The 18503-nt window shown below is 57.3% G+C and overlaps 1 protein-coding gene across 1 annotated transcript in view; it reads left to right on the plus strand.

Moving 5' to 3' along the window:
- Positions 1 to 2222: 2222 nt before the first annotated feature.
- Positions 2223 to 18503, plus strand: part of LOC111161647 (zinc finger RNA binding protein 2) — a 31678-nt gene continuing 15397 nt past the window's right edge. The window contains exons 1-6 of the mRNA XM_022525411.1: positions 2223 to 2326; positions 13037 to 13250; positions 14165 to 14282; positions 14707 to 14931; positions 15035 to 15324; positions 18166 to 18348. Of these exons, the coding sequence (XP_022381119.1) occupies positions 2223 to 2326; positions 13037 to 13250; positions 14165 to 14282; positions 14707 to 14931; positions 15035 to 15324; positions 18166 to 18348 (1134 nt within the window). The remainder of the gene's footprint in view (positions 2327 to 13036; positions 13251 to 14164; positions 14283 to 14706; positions 14932 to 15034; positions 15325 to 18165; positions 18349 to 18503) is intronic.

Genomic DNA, 18503 nt, shown 5'->3' on the forward strand with positions numbered 1-18503 from the left:
GACTCTTGATCTCAGGGTCATACGTTCAAGCCCCACGTTGGTTGTAAAGACTATTTAAAAAAATAAAATCTTAAAAAAATAAAGTAAACTTAGGGGAAACTGAAACACAGGTATCATAGTAAAATAAATTACAGTCTCACAAGACCTTGAAAAGAGATCCTCTGCGTTATCTGAATGACTTTAAGTAGACATTTTCTTCTGGAGTAAGTGACTTTGCTTGGAACCTTCAGCTGCCTTTAGGGTGCATTCTTATATAATGTGCCATGGGAAGACTAATTAGATGACAGATTTTGGGACTGCATGCCAACTTTTTGGTAGCATTTGAATAATAGTATTTACAAAGCCCGTTTCAGAAATTGTCAAAGTGAAGACAACAGTTTTTTTCTTAGAGGAATTTTAAGTAGGTTTTCTTGGCTTTTTTTTTTTTTTTTAAAGATTTTATTTATTTGACAGACAGAGATCAGAAGTAGGCAGAGAGGCAGGCAGAGAGAGAGAGAGAGAGGGGAGGAAGTAGGCTCCCTGCTGAGCAGAGAGCCCCATGCGGGCCTTGATCCCAGGACCCTGAGATCATGACTTGAGCTGAAGGCGGAGGCTTTAAACCACTGAGCCACCCAGGCGCCCCAGTTCTCTTGGCTTTTAAACTTTTTTTTTTTTTTTAAGATTCCATTTATTTGTCAGAAAGGGAGAGAGCACAAGCAGTGGGAGCAGCAGGCCGAGCGAGAAGCGGGCACCCCGCTGAGCAAGGAGCCAGATGGGGGACTCGATCCCAGGATCACCACCTGAGCCGAAGGCAGACACCCAACCGACGGGCGCCCCTTGGCTTTTAAACTTGATAACCACAGCCTCGGATAGGAATATTCCTTATATCATTGTCCTCTATTAGTGTGGGGATCTGAACTTTTTGAATTGTTGGTCGGAATTGGATGCACATTCACTCTTGAAGGTATAAGCAAAGTTGACAATTACTTGTTGGTGTGATGAGTCGCAGTTGTTGTGTGTTGTGTGGTCTTCTAAATCTCCTTGGGCTTTTTCAGAGGTAGAGTTAGTGCTGCAGATATCCAGAATGAGGGATTAATCCCATGAGGAAAATTGAATTGGGCAGCGCTTTTCATGAGTCCCAAGTGCAGTTTTCAGTGTGAGCAGCTCAGGAACTCCAGCATGGTTCTGTATGTGTTTAAGTCACTTTGGTGATGGAAGCATCTAGAACTCGGAGCTGTATGCTGGAGGTCCACACTAGTGGAACAGGACAGTCTGGCCTCCCCTGTTCCATTTCCTTCCCTCTTGGTTCAGCAGTTCTGTGAGGGTCCACCTGCACGGGACATCTGGCTGCCTCTGCCTTCGCACTCCGGTGAAGTCTGAGTGAGGCCGCAGCTGGCTTTGGGGTAAAGCTTGATTTCCCGTCAGGTGAAGCTCTCTTCTAATAAGCTTTTTTTTTTTCTTTTTTTTTTTTCTAATAAGCTTTTGAGATACTCTCTCACTCTCTTTAACGATTCATTTACTAGAGAGAGAGAGTGGGGGAGGGACACAGGGAGAGGGAAGAGAGAATCGCTAGTGGACTCCCCACGGAGCACGGAACACAACACTGGGCTCTGTCTCACGACCCATGAGTTCACGATCTGAGCCGGAGCGGCGAGTGGGGCTCTTAACTGACTGTGCCAGCCAGGCATCGTGCCCGCCAGGCGCCCCGCCAGCGGCTCCTTTCTCATTGGAACGTCGTTGGTTGAACCCAGCGTTGGTAACTGGACGTCTGTCGTACTTGCTCATGAGAGCCTCACGTTGGCTGTCGAGTCCTGCCTCCCTCTGTCGACACAGGAGGTACATGTGTTAGACCAGGTGACAGTGGGGGTTTCTCTACCTCTGAAAGCAGCAGGAGAGGGCTGGAACCACGCGTGACCCCGCGCCAGTCCCCAAACGTTGGCTTTCATCCGCTGGATTCACAGGAGTAGACGGGCGTGGCCATCGTCGCCCTGGTTGGAAATTCTTTGGCTTGCACTGCTTCTGGGGGGCGCACACAGAGTGCTTTCTCTTTGGCTTACCCGGCATAATGTCATCAAGACAGCATTTTGAAGCATCTGCCTGGCAGGCTAACCTTGTGGCCACCCTCCATGTGGCGACCACGTTCCCTTGCAGAAGGATGGAAGAGTTGCCAAGCCCAGAATCCGGCTCACCCTGGAGGCTCAGGAAACGCCCATCACCAGCTTCGGGAATCCCTGCCTCGGAACATGGCGCTGCTCAGTGGCTCTGCCTTGAGGAGCCAGGCCGGCCCTGATTCAGAGCTGGAGGCTCTTGACCACAGTTTAAAGAAGGTTGCAGATGGGGCTGGGGAGTGAGTCTCTGTCATCTTCTCAAGACCCAAGGGTTTAGTTTATCAAACTCCTTTTTAGTACGTTGAAATGTTTTCTGTGGGTTTCTGGATCTGAAATGAACATTTCTCATGGAGAAGGTAATAAGACTTTCATAATTTATTTATTGTTATTTTTAAAAGATTTTATTTATTGATTTAACAGAGAGGGAGAACCAGAGAGTACAAGTAGGGGGAGAGGCAGAGGGAGTGGAAGAAGCAGGCTCCCTACTGAGCAGGGAGCCCGATGTAGGGCTCCATCTCAGGATCCTGGGATCATGACCTGAGCTGAAGGCAGAGGCTTCACCGACTGAGCCACCCAGATGCCCCAGAACTTTCGTAATTTAAAAAAATCTGCTAGGGCACCTGGGTGGCTCAGTGGGTTAAAGCGTCTGCCTTCAGCCCAGGTCATGATCCCAGCATCCTGGGATCGAGCCCCATATCAGGCTCTCTGATCAGCAGGGAGCCTGCTTCCCCCTCTCTCTGCCTGCCTCTCTGCCTACTTGTGATCTCTATCAAATAAATAAATAAAAAATTTAAAAAAAGTCTGCTAAAAAATCAGAACTGTAGGGCCCGTGGCTAGCTCATTTGGAAGAGCATGTGAGTCGATCTCAGGGTCATGAGTTCAAGCCCTGATTATAGAGTATAGAGATTATTTAAATAAATAAACTTTTTTTTAAAGTCTTTTTTTAAAGATTTTATTTATTTGTTTGACAGAGATCACAAGTAGGCAGAGGCAGAGAGGGGGGGACGGATGCAGGCTCCCTGCTGAGCAGAGAGCCCGATGCGGGGCTCGATCCCAGGACCCTGGGATCATGACCTGAGCCCAAGGCAGAGGCTTTAACCCACTGAGCCACCCAGGCGCCTCTTAAATAAACTTTAAAAAAATAAAATATTTTTTAAAATCTGAATTGTTATGAGTATGAGTGTATGTGAAATGTATATTTTGAATGTAAAAGCCTCGTGAACCAAAGTGCCAAACGAGACGATCACCGGCTGTTCGCGTGAGCGTGTAGCCGTGAGGTAACGCGATCTCCCCGACAGATTCAGGAGTGTCCTTCCCTATGGATGTCTCCAGCGACCACAGCAGCAGCGGGTCTCTGGTTCCCCGCAGGCCGTCTGAACCCCTAGTGTTCCTCAGCCTCGTGAATCGCCGCACATGCGCCTGGAGAACCGCGGTCGGGGTGCGCCGCAGCGCAGGTGCCCCTTGACGAGAGCGCTCCGGCTGCGGGTGCTCGGCGGGAACGTCAGTCGGGCTTGGCGCGCGCCACGGGGCAGTGCTAGGACTAGGGCAGGTCCACGAATAGGTGAAGAGCTTTGTTCTAGGAAGGATCTGGAGAGAAAAGGATGATACCGAGGTTTCGCACCCACTGTGATTGCGGGAAAATCATTTTTCTCCCTCAGACACTGAATGTGTTTGGGTGTGTGTGTGTGTGTGTGTGTGTGTACGTTTTTCTGCCGCGTGTGGGCCGCTGGAAGCGGTGTGTGGCGGAGCTCTCCGAGCGCGTCATGACCTGCTGTACATTGCTCAGGCATACCCTTCTGAGTGAGGGCCACATCCCGGGTCCGCGCGTCCTTTCATGGTGAGCCTGTGGGAGCAGGCGACAGCACGTCACTCAGGAGGGCCCTGGTCGGAACCGGCCCTCCTCTGCCCCGTCCCTTCCGTCTCCAGCCCTCGCTGGCCCTGTCTGTCAGGTGACTGAGCGAAACGGTATCAGCGGGTCTTGCCATCCTTGCATTCTAAAATCTGATCTAGATGATGCGCTCCCTAACACCCTGCCTCCCTGAGACAAACACTTAGACCAGGAAACCTCTCTGTCGGGGCGGTGGCCCTCGGCCTTGCGCTCTGAGCAGCAGCTTCCAGCTCTGTTAGCGCCGGGCTGCGGCCGTCTCCACCGGGAGCAGGTTTGTGGCTTTTTATTCCTGTTCCCGGCCGTCACGGGTGGGAAGTCGGCAGCCTGCCCACCGTGTTTGAGCCTCACACTCGCCTCCTTCGGCCCGGGCGGGAGGCTCGTTGCTTTACTTGAGGTAGCTTGCCGGCGTTTAAAAATCGGGAGACTTTGGGGGGCCTGGCTGGCTCAGTCGGAGGAGCATGTGACTCTTGATTTGGGGCTCATGAGTTCGAGCCCCATGTTGGGTGTAGAAATCACTTAAATAAAAAACATTAAAAAAATAGGGGTGCCTGGGTGGCTGAGTCGGTGAAGTGTGCCTTCGGCTGAGGCCATGATGAGCCGCATGTCGGGCTCCCTGCTCCGCGGGAAGTCTGCTGCTCCCTCGGGCTGCCGCTGCCCTGCTCCTGCACGCGCGTGCTCTCTCTCTGACGAACCCATAAATAAAATAAAAAATGGGAGAGTTCAGACGGCGTGCGGGGAATCTGATACCCACACTCAGCGGAAAAACCCTGATTTCCAGCCTTGCTTAAAATCGGGAGATCCGGCACCCCCGGCCTGTGCGGGCTGCTGGGCCGCGTGAGCTCCTGCTCACTTGTCCTGCCGTCTCAAGAGAAGGCTTCGCGTTCTGCAGGCCAGTACACCGCGGGCAAGGAAGAGTGAGGGGCTTGCTCAGGACCCCAGTGAGCAGAGCAGGACTGAAGCCATCCCCCTGGCCTGTGGCTCTCCTCCCGGTTCCCAGGCTTGAGACCTCTGTGACTCCCGCTCCGAGCTTGCGCACAGCCCTCTCGTGCTGAGGCCTCCTCTCTGCCATCTTACTTGAAAGGAATGTCTCCCTTGAGCCTGTGGATTTTAAGCCCTGGAGGTGCCTGAGTGCTGACGCTGGAAGGGAAGGTCTGTGCCACCGCGTGCAGGAGGAGTTGATCACTTTCCCGAGAGAGATGCCGCATCGCCCGGGGCCAGCGTAAACCTGCCGTGTAACCCTGTCGACTGCTTTTTGGCTCCCGCTATCCCAGCAGGGATTCTGAACCTGGGGCCTGCGAAGCCAGGGTGACTGCAGGCGAAACTGCCATTTCCAAGGAGTGGAGGGAAGGAAGTCTCCGCTTCCGCCTGACTGGAAACTGAGAGGTGAGGTGACCAGTGACCTCCCATCAAGGGGAGCCTGAGCTGGGGCGGGGTGGTCTCCCTCTGGACGTGTGGCAGCGAGCCTGGGAAGGAGAAGCTGCCTCTCCTGGCCTGGGCTGCTTTTCCCCCAAACGCGAGGCTCGATCCCCCACTCCAGACCTTGGTGTCCTCGCCTGTTTTGCAGGTCTGAGTTTCTCAGCAGCACGTTTGACATGGGGGCAGGTCACTCTGGGGTGGGCCCCATGGGTGGAGCAGCATCTGTGGCTGCTGACCCAGCGCCAGCAGCACCCCAGTTGTGACAACCGCAGATGTCCCAGCATCACCCACTGTTCGCTAGGGGCAAAGTCACCCCAGGTGAGAACCCCTACGCCAGATTTCCTAGGTTTTGGCAACTGCCTGTGGGAGGTCTTTGCCACGAGCTGTGTTTTGGCTCAGTCAACTCCTAAAACCTCAGTGTGGCAGGTCGGTTGCCAAAATGTCCCTGTCCTTCATTCCTGTGTCCTCACCTTTTCTGCTGTGACCGTGCTGCGTTTCCCATCTGGAAGTGACATCTGTTTCCTTGGCCCTTGAGTCTGGGCTTCCGTGTGCCGTGTCTTGCCAACGGACTGCTGTGGAAGTGATGCCGCGTAGACTGCAGTTGGGGCCCCCCAGGATTTCTAACTGAAACCTAGTCCTCCAGGTGATGGTAGCGGAAGGTGGGGCCTCTGGGGGTCTTAGGTTATGAGGGTGCAGCCCTCATGAAATGGATGAGTCCCCTTATGAGAGAGCCCCCCCCCAGCCCCCGCAACAGAGCTCTGTCACCCTGTCCTCCACCCAGTCCCTCACCAGACACGGCGCCTGCTGGCACGTTGATCTTGGACTTGCAGCCTCTAGAGCTTTCGGGAACGCTGCTGCAGGAAGGCCCCCAGGCTGGCCGTGGAGGAGGAGATGCCACAGGGTGGTGGTGGGAGTGTCCGTCTGCTCGCCAGCCGCGCTCCAGCCGCAGACTTCAGACGCAGCGCAGCCCCGCCTGCAGAATCTAGAGGGAACCGATTGACCAGTGCTGCTTTAACCAGGAATCTGCTAACCTCTTCAGCAACGGGCCAGAGTAGATACTTGCAGCTTTGTGTGTATTGTGTAGTTGGGGGCGGCTTGTCAACAGTAGGAACACACCCCCCACCGTTCCGGGGCTGAGCCGAGGGTGCTGGTGGAGGGGGCTGGGTTCTGGTGAGAGCCCCCTGGCGGGTTGTAGACGACCTGCCTCCCCGCTGTGTCCTTGCATGGAGGAGGGGGAGGGGAGCAGTCCCCTCTTGACTCAAGGGCACTCCTGAAGGCTCCGACCTCCTAACGCCGTCTAATCCTAATCCCTCCCAGAGGTCCCGCCTCCTAACACTGTCGCACTGAGCAGTAAGGTTTCAGCATTGGATTCTGGGAGACGCAGACGTTCGCTCCCTAACACCAGGCCATATGGCATCTGAGCTCCCCCACGCCAGGGCTGCCGCTAGGGCAAAGTCAGCCGGGAACAGTACCCAAACAAGTGGGCGTGGCTGTGTGCCACCGAAGCCTTCGTTTTTGACTCTGATCTGTGAATGTCACATAATTTTCACGTGTCATGAAATAGTTCTTTAATTTTCTCCAGCCATTTGAAAGTGGGAAAACCATTTTTTTGCCGTGGGCCTTACAAAAGCAGGCAGTGGGCAGATGTGGCAGTCCCTTGCCAAACCCTGCTTAAAACCCTCCCATTTCTCCCCTCTCCTCCCCACCTGGGCACTGCTGTGCCAAGCCTCTCTTGAGAGTGGGTGTGAGATGCACAGCTCATGCCCTCCCCGAGCCCGAGGGGCGTCCCACGCTCCATGTCCTCCTGGAGCTCCCTTAGCTAACTTAAAGGGAGGCGGTGCTCTACCCTCCCAGACCATAAACACCAGCAGGTGCTTTTGTGGTGTCCCGCGCCACCGGTCAGGATGCGGTGGGTCTCACGGTCCCTTTCCGGGCCGCCACCACTTTGATCGTTGTTCGTCACACGTTGACTCCTCTCGACTGCCCTGCAAAGCCCCATCGTAAGTGTTTAGAGAGCCCTGAGGAGGAAAGAAGAGATGTGACGGTGAGGAGGAGTCCTTCCCCACCTCCCAAGGCCAGAAGAGGCCTTGCAGTGAAGGGCACCTGGGATTGTGGTGGCTGGGGCTGGGATGTGGCGCCCCCAGCCCCGAGAGAAGGGCTGGTATGGACATTGAAATGGGAGAAAAGCATCGGGGCTGACCGGGAAACGGTGCTGTGTCCTGAGGGCCAGAGGATTTGGGGGGTGGCAGGAGGCTAGGCAGTGGGCTCGCGGCTCTCAGATGTAAGGCAGAAGCTGGGGTTTATGCAGTAAGCAATGGGGAGTCACCAAGATACCCGCTCATAAGATTTGTCCTGTTTTAGGATGCTAAGGGGGTGCTTTGGGCTGAATTGTGCCCCCCCCAGCCCCCGTTGGGACTGGAGGTAGGGCCTCCTACAAAGTCATTCCAGTTATGTGAGGACACAGCGGTGGGTCTGAGACAGCCATCCTGGCCCCATTCTGTGGGCTGTGCTTGGTCTGTGGTCAGTGCGGTGGGAGCCAGGCTGGGCAGGAAGCCGCGAGAGGAGGCCGGCACCAGGAGGTGTATGTGGAACGTACATGGCTGGTACCTTGCAGCATCACCAATAACGTTTGGTGGTTTAAAGAGATGCCATGAACCCTTCCCTCCCTTCAAAAGTCGGGGCCTAATCCTCTGCCCTGGGGTGTGGGTTAGATTCGGTAATTCACTTCTAACTAATGGCGCGCGGCTGAAGTGCGGCCTCGTGATTGGCGTCAGAGGCTGGGTCAAGTCTGGCTTCCGCGCCCGACGCCTCGCTTCTCGCCCTGGGAGGAGCCGGCTGCTGTGTCTGAGAACGCGCAAGCCGTGCTGGGAAGAGCCCGCGCAGGAGGCTCCAAGGCCCCTTGCAAACAGCCCGCACCAGACTGCCCTCTGGCTGAGGGAGTGTGCGGGAAGCACAGCCCACGGCCCAGTCCAGCCTTCAGACGCTGCCGGCCCGGCCCCCGCCTTGCTGGTGACCTCAGGAAGAGCGGGAGCCCAGCGCCCAGCCAAGCCACCCCTGCGTTCCTGACCTGCAGAAACCGCGAAGGTCAGCGTCCCTGTGCGAAGCCGCAGCAGTGGGATGATGTCTGACGGCAGTACGTAACCTGGTGCGCGCTGTCCGTGTGCACCAGTAGGAAGCTGGGCAAGCGAATTGTGACCCATTCAAACCCGCCTTTAAGTTCGGGAGGCCCAGCTCGGAAGTGCCGGTGGACCGCGTACCATACGCCGGAACACTTCATAAACCAAGCTGGCAGAAAGTTAAATACAGTGTGTTTCATCTTACCCTCCTCGAGAAGTAAACCTTCCCAGCGGCCAGAAAACGGAGGCCAGAGTTTTCCTGGTTGGCAAAACATCAGCGATGACTGAATTTCTCTATTATCGTGCATGTCTGGGCATTCTGTTGAGGGACTTGTGCTGTTTGATGTCTTAAATAAAATAAATTCGTAAATGATTGTATATGCTGTAAAATTTATTTTTAATTTATTTATATTATTTTATTTCAGCATGAATGATGTTTGTGTGACCAAGATTTTCATATGTCATTGAGTTTTGCTGCTATAATGACCTGAAGCAGGTGTCACCGGTGGGCTGACTCGCGTCCTCCCTAAAACTTACATGTAGAAGTGCCCACCCCCAAGACCTCACTCAGAATAGGACTGTGTTTGGAGATGGGGTCTTTAAAGAGGTGGTGAAGTTAAAATGTCACAAAGGTGGGCCCTGATTCCATATGACTGGCACCCCTGTAACGAGGGGATGGGGACACAGACACACGTCCAGGGGCGACCCTGTGAGGACATGGGAGAAGACGGTGTCTACACGCCCAGGAGAGACGTCTGGGAAGGAACCGGCCCTACCAGCTGCCTGATCTTGGACCTCCGGCCTGCACAGCACTGTTGGAGCTGCTCCGTTGTGGGACCTTGTAACAGCAGCCGGAGCCAACCAGCACAGCCCCTTTCCTGATCGGGGTTCCACCTCAGAGCTGCAGAACACAGGAGATGGTCAGAGAGCCTGAGTCCCTAGAGGGACGGGCCACAGCCGGCGCCATCCCGGGATCCTCAGAGGGATGTGAATTCTTACCTACACGGACGCCTGGGGGTGCGAGGCCTTCATTTCTGCTGGACTCTCCCTTAAGAAAGGCTGAGAAAGGCTGAGCTAAAAGATCTAACCTTAAAATGCAGTTACAGCTGGAGTGTCCAAAGCAGGTGTATTTGCATCAAAAACACTGAGTAAATATAAAACATGGAAAAATCAACATAATATTTCATGTGTTTCTAAAAAGTTTCTTTTCTTGGGTGCCTGGGTGGCTCAGTTGGTTAAGCGACTGCCTTCGGCTCAGGTCATGATCCTGGAGTCCCGGGATGGAGTCCCACATCAGGCTCCCTGCTCGGCGGGGAGTCTGCTTCTCCCTCTGACCCTCCCCCTTCTCACGCTCTCTCTCTCTTATTCTCTCTCTCAAATAAATAAAATCTTTAAAAGTTTCTTTCTTAAAATATTAAAACATGTCTGTTAAACGTTAAGACAAAATATGGGGGGTGGGGAGTGACTGGTAGTGGTTATGAGGTTTCTTTTTATTGTAGCAAAATAGACATAAAATGTACCATTGAACCGTCTCTAAGCGCACAGCTCAGCGGCATGAGGCACACTCACCCTGTCCTGCGAACACCCCCACCCTCTGTTTCCAGAACTTTCCATCTCCCCAAAAGGAGTCCCCATCCCCACAAAGCACGGACTCCCCACCCTCTGCCCCAGCCCTGGCTCCCACCATCTCTCTGTGTGGACGGGACTCCTCTGGGGAGCTCCTGGGAGTGGGGTCCATGCACGATGTGTCCTTCTGGGGACTCCTCTGGGGAGCTCCTGGGAGTGGGGTCCATGCACCATGTGTCCTTCTGGGTCTGGCTCCTCTCACATCCCAGTGTCATCGGGGTCCCTCCACGCCATGGCAGGGTCGGGATTCTTTCTAAGGGCAGATAATCCATTATGTATGAGTGTAGACCATACTTTGCTTTCATGTTCTAGAGCAAGAGGTCGGGAGAAGGGTCTCTCCAGGGCCTGAACAGGAGGCCCTTTAGTCACAAGCCGGGGAGGGGCCTCCATGCTTGTGTGCATCTCAGTAAATGTGTGTGTGTGTGGGGGGGACTTCTCGTGCGGCCCATAGGTCTTTCTGTGATGGTGGAAATGCTCCCTCTGTGCTTTCCACCACAGTCACCACTAGCCACCTGTGGCTCATGAAGCCTGAATTAATTACAATGAAACTAAATGTTGAATTCCAGTCCTCAGCCACCGGAGCCACACGCTGTAAGTGCATAGGGCCACATATGGCCAGTGCCACCATATTGGACCATGTGGCTCTAGAATGTGGGGCCAGGTTCGGGCCCTCTAGCCCAAGTGAAGGGCAGCGTGGGACACAGCAGAGTTAAAAACGAAGGGAACACAAGTGTTTTATGGAGCTGGTGCCTTCCAGCAGCCTGGGGATGTCGGGGCTGGAGAAGCAGGAGGCGGGGTAGGGTGCAGAGTAAGGGCGTAGCTTCATACACAACCCGACGCTAAGAAATGACACTGTGCGGCATGAAGACTTGCTCCCAGGTAGTAAAAGTCTAACAATCACAGCCCACCCCAGACGGGGGCGGCGGGGAAGGAAGGAAGGAAATCTGATGGGGGATGATTCAGTTTTCATTATTTAAAGAAGTTCTGAAGCAAATATGGCAAAATAGGAAGGCTTGGGGCTCCCCAGGGTGTGCCCTTGTTATGTGCTAGGCTCGGAATATTTTTGTAGTAAAGAGGCCTTAATACCGAGGGATTCAGATTACTGGCCGGCCGCCTGCTCCACCAGCTTTTGGCCAAGAAAGTCTCTGAGATGGGGAGAAGAGAGCCCCGATCGCACGCGCGGCTCCCTGGGGAAATCCGCGGCTCGCACAGTGCTCGGGGCGCTTCCGTCTCACCTGGGAGAGGAAGGCATCCTGGGTTCTTGCAGAGCTGGCTTCCCTTTGTGTCGTCATTTCGCTGTAGAGCTGCAGATTTCGAGTTCGGATGGTGGCCTTGCACCCGGGAGTGGCCCCTGGGGTCCAGGACGCTGCCTTCGATTGCATCTGGAAGTCGATGGGAACTGCGGGGCTGCCCCCACCCGCCCTTTCCCAAACACGTGCCCCCGGGGACCCCTCTACGCACCTGCTCCCACCGCTGTTACTGCACACCTGCCGTGTGCTGGGTGCTACTGCAGTGCCCGGGAAGACCTTGGGACACTGCCATCCTGTGCCCCTGTGGCCTTGTGCTGTGGGGGAGGGGATGACCAGGGCACAGACAGGTCAGAGAGGATCAGGTGGTGCTGGGAAGAAAACTCCAGCGGGGTGAGGGGGAACAGGGTGCTGCTGCTGTCCTAGACGGGCTCAGAGAGGGCTTGTTGGAGGAGGTGACATTCGAGCAGTGACTTCCGGGAGGGGACGGGGAGCACCAGCATCAGGGCTGCATCTCAGAGCCTTGGAGGCTTGTAAGCAGGAGGGCGACACGGGTAGGTGTATGCTGTGCTCTGGTTGCCAGGGGCACGGACATGCCAGGGAGGGGGTGGGTGGGCCCCAGGCAGGGGTGAGGCCCCCAGCTCCTGCGAGGTACGTTTGCACTTGACTGTGTGGTTGACCCTCGGCGTTCTGCTCAGCCTGGAGGGCGTTCCCCGTGTTGTCCCAGATGGGCAGCAAGCCACTCAGAGGGACGGGGCAGCTTGGCTGTCATAGTGTGGCTAGCTTTGGGCCAGAACGTGTGTGAAGGTACCAGGTGTGTGAGCACCGCTGGCTGCGGTCCCTTTGTCCCCAGGCCTGCCTGCCCCAAGCCCCATGCATACACCTGGGGTCGTCCCCTGGTTTGCGGGAGCTTCATGGGACCCGTGAGGGGCTAAAAGCTTTGACGGTACCTTCCCAGACGAAGGGACTTTCCCAAGGACCGTCTACTCGGTGGCTGACACTTAGGAGAGTGAGGGGCGCTCGGGTCGCGAAGATCTGGGTCTGAATCGAGCGCTTGACCTGTGTCACTGATCTGCAGAATTTCCACATTCAGAAACGGGACCGACGGACAGACAGACAGACATGGCGACAACTTCACTGTGGCAGTACAGGGAGAATGTGTTGGCGTAGACAGAGGCCTCAGCGCCGCGCAGAGCAAGCTGGCAATAAAGCGGGTTCTCGTGACTACGAGTTTGTAGTTTCATGTTCACCGATCTGCATTTTAGTAATTGGGGGACCCACTCATCCCTCGGTCACAAAATGCCGTTCAAGTCCAGCTTCCATTGAAGAACGTTGATGTCCAGGAAGAGCTTGCTGCCCACACAGGTGGGCTGAGAAGACCAAGGGGCTCAGGCCCTGACTTTGCCACTTCCTGTGCCTCAGTTTCCTCTCCCGCAAACGGGGACAAGGAGGGTCCCTGACGCAGAGTTGTTAGGACGTTGTGTTATTTTGTGAAAAGTGCTGAAACCCCAGCCTGCTCCTGTAGCAAGGTCTTAAGAAACGTCAGTCACAGGAAGAATGGATGCACCATAGGCATCCAGAGCGGCGACGCCCGCGGGCTGGGGGCACCTGAGCTCGTCTGATGTGGCCGGCTTTTGTGTGTGTTTGTGGTTCTAGCACCGGGCCTCCGATGGCTTTTCCCCTCCCCACCTCTGGAGCCAGCCTCTCGACGGGACCCGCTGCTGGAATGGGTCCCGCTGTGACCCCACCGTTTCCCGTGGCTGCCCTGCCCCCCAGGCCTGTCCCCCCAGCGGGGTATGGCGGGTGCCAGCTCCACTCAAGCCCGCCCCAGGAGCCCGCCCCGGCGCCCGCCATGGCTCCCTCCTACCAGGTATCCGCCTGGCCTTTCTTTGACTAGCACCGGATAACGTTGAGGGGGCACGTGCAGTGGGCGCCCCGCACAGGCACACAGACGGGGACACGGACTTAACCTCCCTGCCCCTGACAGGGAGCAGGGGATGGGCTTGTGCTCGTTGGGCATTTCTGGTGCTGATGATGCCAACTTCCCCTCTCCGGGCTCCGGGACTAGAGATCTGGCTGCTGCTTTTCCACTTGGAATTGCCAGCGTGTCCCATGCCGGACATGGTCCAACCCTCCTGAGCCTCTGCCACCCACCGCTGGGACCCCCTAATGTCAGAGGGTGTACCACGGGCTGCCCAGCTGGCAAAGCTCACGCTGTCTGGTTCCACCTTCTTCCTCCCTCCCTTACTTCTGGGACTCCCCCTCCAGCCCACCCCCATGCTCTTGCGCACCCCAGGGCTGGCCTCTGCTTTTGGCCTCACCTGACTGTCGTCGTCCTCTTCCACGCAACACCCTGTGTGCCCCTTGGCACCGCACCCAGACCCTCCCTGCACCCCTGGCCCCATTTGTCCCCCCGGCCCCCTTTCCTGGCCGCAGCCGCTGTGCTCACAGCCGTCTGCTCCTCCTGCAAGCCCGCCCCGCGGCTGTCCCCGCCCGGAGCCCCGCCCCCACGTCTGCACAGCGGCCGTCCCTGCACTGCTCCTCCGAGGAGCTGTCTCCGAGCTAGGCATTCCACAGAGCACTTCTGCTCTCAGATGGTAACATTTCCACGAGAGCGGCCACATCTGTGTCACTGGTCACTCTGTCCCCAGCTCCTGAAACGGCCCGGTTCAGAGCAGGAGCCCAGGAACCCTGGGAACACACACGCGTGGGGTGAGCGAGGGCACACCCTGCCCTGAGAGGCTTTCCCCCGACTCTTGTGTCGCTCTGGTAACCCCCTCGCAGGACAGTTACAGCTACGGACCTCCGACAGATGCCGGAAGCTACGGTAGCTTCGAGAACAAACAGTATTACCTGCCCGCTGCCCGCCAGCCTCAGCTCACGGCCACGGCCTGCCAGCCAGGTGTGTTTCCGCAAGGAGCCACTGGCTTTACAGGGGGCGGGGAGGGGCCCCCGCAAGGTCACACTCCAAACTCTGCAGATCGGCAGGAGGGCTGGGAGTCTCGGGCTCTCTTCTCCACTATGCTTGGAAGGCTTGGGGGGCGGTGGGGATGGGGGAGAGAGGGCGGGAAGGAAAGAGGCAGAACGAAAAGGGGAGCTAACCAGGTTTATTCCGGGAAGGCTTTCCCCCCTGGAAGGAGGTGAGTTCTGCTGACAACCTGGAGTTTCGGGATGGGAGGGCCGGGGGCTCTGGACTTGCAGGCGGTTGTGGCCAGTAGGGGTCTGGGGAGGCCACTGGCACAGTTACGGGGCGGCGTGGCTCCCGCTGTCCGCCTGCGGGTTGTGGTAAAGGGTGGCTTTGCAGAGAGGTTCTGCTTGCCCTCCAGGGACTAAAGGACCTTCTGTCCAGCCCGGCGGAGGGTACAGCCAAGCACAGCCCCTACAGCCAGCAGCCACTGCCACGGCAGGGCGGCCAGCCAACGCCCCAGCCTTGAGCTACACCGAGAACTACACCTACCCACTGGCGACCAGCGCTCTGCCCATGGCCTCTGTCTCCCCACTGCCTTCCTATGCCCCGACCTCCTGCAGCCCTGCCTCTGCCCCGGACACGGGTAAGATGCATTCCTGTGTACCAGCGGGCACAGGCCATGCCTCTCGCAACATCCTCCAAACCAACCTGTCTCCCTATGTCTGGTTTTTCTCTCTGCTTCCTAGGACCTGCCTATCCGAGCTATGAAGCAGCGGTGCACTCGGCAGTCGGTCCTCCGTGTCCCCCACCGCTGCCCCTCCAGCTGCCACCGCCTCCCCAGCTGCCCTTCCCACTCCCCACACCCCCAGGTTCCCTGTGGGGCAGCCCCGGAAGCAGTCCCAGGGCCAGCTCTGCCACCAGCAGCCTCTCTGGAAAGCTTCTGGCTCTCCCCAAGGCGTCGAAAGCCAAGGGTGGCCCCAGGGAGCCCCCGCTTCACTACTGTGACATCTGTAAGATCAGCTGTGCTGGTCCCCAGGTCAGCTGCCCTCCACACCTGCTGAGCAGGCCCAGAGGACCTTCCTGGGGACCATGCTGCCCGCCTTAGCCTGGGAGAGCCCCCTTCCCCCACCTGGCTAACCAGACATCAGGGGCATTGCCTGTCCCCAAAGGCCTGTTAGTAAACTAGCAGCGTCGAGTGCACGTCAGGTTTGCCTTTCCCGCCTGCTTGTGGAAGGCAGAGGGGCAGGCACGACACTGTTGGTGACAGGATCGGGGTCTTGGGGCTCCCCTTGCCTGAGTGGACGGCGGTGGGCAGAGCCCCTTCCTCAGCCTTCGGTGGGGCAGACGCAACAGACACAATTCCAAGAGGCGCCTGGGGGTGGCGCGCCTCGCTGCAGGGCCCTGGGTGGACGGAAGCAAGTGTGCGCGCGTGCACGCGCGCGGGCGTGTGTGCTCGTTGTCTAAGGGAGATCCCCCAGCCACACTCCCAGGTAACCCAGCTCATCCTCTGGAAAGGTCATCAGACACGAGGGCCCTGCCTTCACAAGAATCACGTGCTAGTTTTGTCGTCTTTCTGAGAGAAAGCTGGAACCTGGAGGGGTGCATAGACCCCAGGATCGCAAGCCATCAGGGTGCGTGGGGAGACCCTGGAAGCCCCCATCCAGCCCCCACTTACCCAGGCGGGCCAGGGCCCTTTGCTATCTCCTGCGTCTCTCCAGGCCTCTTGATTGAACCTCATGTACGCTTTTTCTGCAGTGAGACTCGCGCTCGTTAAAGAGAGGTTAGTTTTCTCTGCTCCCATCTCAGCTTCTCTGCGTGACTTTTATGCCACATCTTGGGATTCTTGGTTCCTCTCACGGGTCCAACACCAGCCTCTCCTAATTCTAGACCCTTCACAACACTGTGTTGCGTGAGTGCGGGACGCTCCCCAGGAAGGGAACACACGAGTGCTGTGGGGTAGGTGGGAGCCCAGCCCTGCGCTCCCTGTCACTGGAGCAGGTGTCGAGCTGGTCTCCTCGGGGACAGCTGCAGTGACAGGCTTTGCCCGAGCATGTCCCCACGCGTGCAGTGCGCCACAGAAATGTGACCTCTCGTTCCCAGCTTTTTGCTTAGGTCTGTAGCACTCTTCAGATTGGAGTTTTTAAATAAATTTTATTTATTTATTTGACAGAGAGAGAGAGATCACAAGTAGGCAGAGAGGCAGGCAGAGAGGGGCCGGGAAGCAGGCTCCCCGCCGAGCAGAGAGCCCAATGGGGGGCTCGATCCCAGGACCCTGAGATCATGACCCGAGCCGAGGCCAGAGGCTTTAACCCACCGAGCCACCTAGGCGCCCCCAGATTGGAATTTTGACGGAGGATGTTGTAGGTTGCAGGCGGATGTAATCATGACTCAGAGACGTCCCTGTGTCCCCAGCCCAGCTTCCCCAGTGGCCGCCAGTCTCCCAGCCAGGGTGTTGACCTTGATCGAGGCTCCTGCTTACCCTTATGTCTGCAGTTTCACTTGTCCCCACATGCGCGTGTGTCTGGCTCTGTGTGCACTCACCCCCCGGGCGGGCTCCTGCTGCGCTGCCAGCTCGCCACCGCCGCTGGGACCCTGAGACTTTCGAGCACTGACCCACCCACCCCCTGCCCTGTGCCTGCTGTGTGCGAGGGTGTCCGTCCCTGGGCTCCCCGTGGCCCCTGGCAGTCCTGGTGCCTGTTCTCGAGGTATCTGTCTAGGTGGCCTCTCTCAGGACGGCCCGGTTGACCGTGTAGCCTCCAGGCCAGCCCTGTGGGGCCAGGGGGAGCCCTTGGAGCTGCAGGAGCACAGACGGGCCTCTTCCCAACGCGCCCTCTTGGTCTCCCTCTCACACGCTGAACACGTGTTGGCGGTGGGGAGTCCCGGGGCAGGAAGACAGTTGCAAACGGTTCCTCTTACTTTGAGCTTAGGACCCTGTGCTGCACATGCCATAGGTTATCTCCTGCCACTCGCTGTGGCCTCTGCGTGTCAGGGGAAGGCCTGGGGCACGGAACACAGGACCTGGGACTGGAAATGAGACTGTGGTTGGTCGAAGCCGTGGGGTTTAACGGGCGCACGTGTAGGACGCCGGCTGCCTTACTCGCGACACTAGCGGCAGCTTCCCATTAGCATCACTGGGTCTACCCTTCCAGGCTTTTCTCTGCCCCACGGGCTTTTACCCGGTCTGTGTGTGTGTGTGTGTGTGTGTGTGTGTGCATGTGTATTCTGTGGCTCAGGTCAATGTTCAGAAGTTTCCTGAGTTCCAGTAAGTACTGTCTCTGCCCCTGGTCTGCTCCAGAACCAGCCCGTGTCACTGGCCCGTGTCACCATGTTGGCCCGAGTCTTGGCATAGTCAGGGCGCGTGGGTTGAGCTGACCCGCTTGGAGCGTGTTCACTGCAGCTGGCCTCGTCTTGAGGGTTCCCGGAGGGGAGTGTGGGATGCCACGAAGAGCTTGGTCACCTGCCGGATGCCATCCGGTATTTCGGGCACGGCGGTGCAGCCTGCAGGGCCTGTGACGCACGCACCTGCTCTGGCCTGGCCCGCTCCGTGTGTTAGCCGCCTTCTGACAAACGTGCCCCATGCAGTTCAGTAGCGGATGTCCTCGTGTGGTTTCTGAGGTCAGATCCTGAAAAGCCAGCATTTTTTTTCCAAGGAGCCCCTGAAGCCAAAGCAGCTCACCCATTTTTAGAGGAAAAAGAAACCTTCTGTGGTCCAGGCTGAGCGTCTGGCCTGGTGACTGGGTTTAACGAAGGGGCACTCGTGCGTCTGCGCGGCCGGTGATCGGAGCAGGGGGCGGTCTGGGTCTCCCCGTGAGTGAACCGTGCGGGCGCATACACACACACACACACATCTCTCAGACCTCTCTCACTCTGCCTGCAGACCTACCGTGAGCACCTGGAGGGGCAGAAGCACAAAAAGAAAGAGGCGGCTCAGAAGGCGGGCACCCAGGCCAGTGGCGGCCCGTGTGGGGTGCAGGGGAGGCCGCGCTGCGGGCTCTGTGCCGTGTCGTGCACAGGGGCAGACGCCTACGCCGCTCACATCCGGGGAGCCAGGCACCAGAAGGTAGGAGCCCTTGGGGCCCGACAGCCACGAGGGGGCCACCGCCAATGACAGGAAGCTGTTCCTGCGGGGCCCCGGGCCATTGCATTCCTCTGAAGGGTGTCCCCCTGCCCCCGGACCAAGGCGTGGAGCGGCGTGACGGCCTTGTCCCCAGACTG

Source organism: Enhydra lutris, unplaced genomic scaffold (assembly GCF_002288905.1).
Source record: "Enhydra lutris kenyoni isolate GAN:26980312 unplaced genomic scaffold, ASM228890v2 scaffoldscaffold86, whole genome shotgun sequence".
Taxonomy (NCBI): domain Eukaryota; kingdom Metazoa; phylum Chordata; class Mammalia; order Carnivora; family Mustelidae; genus Enhydra; species Enhydra lutris.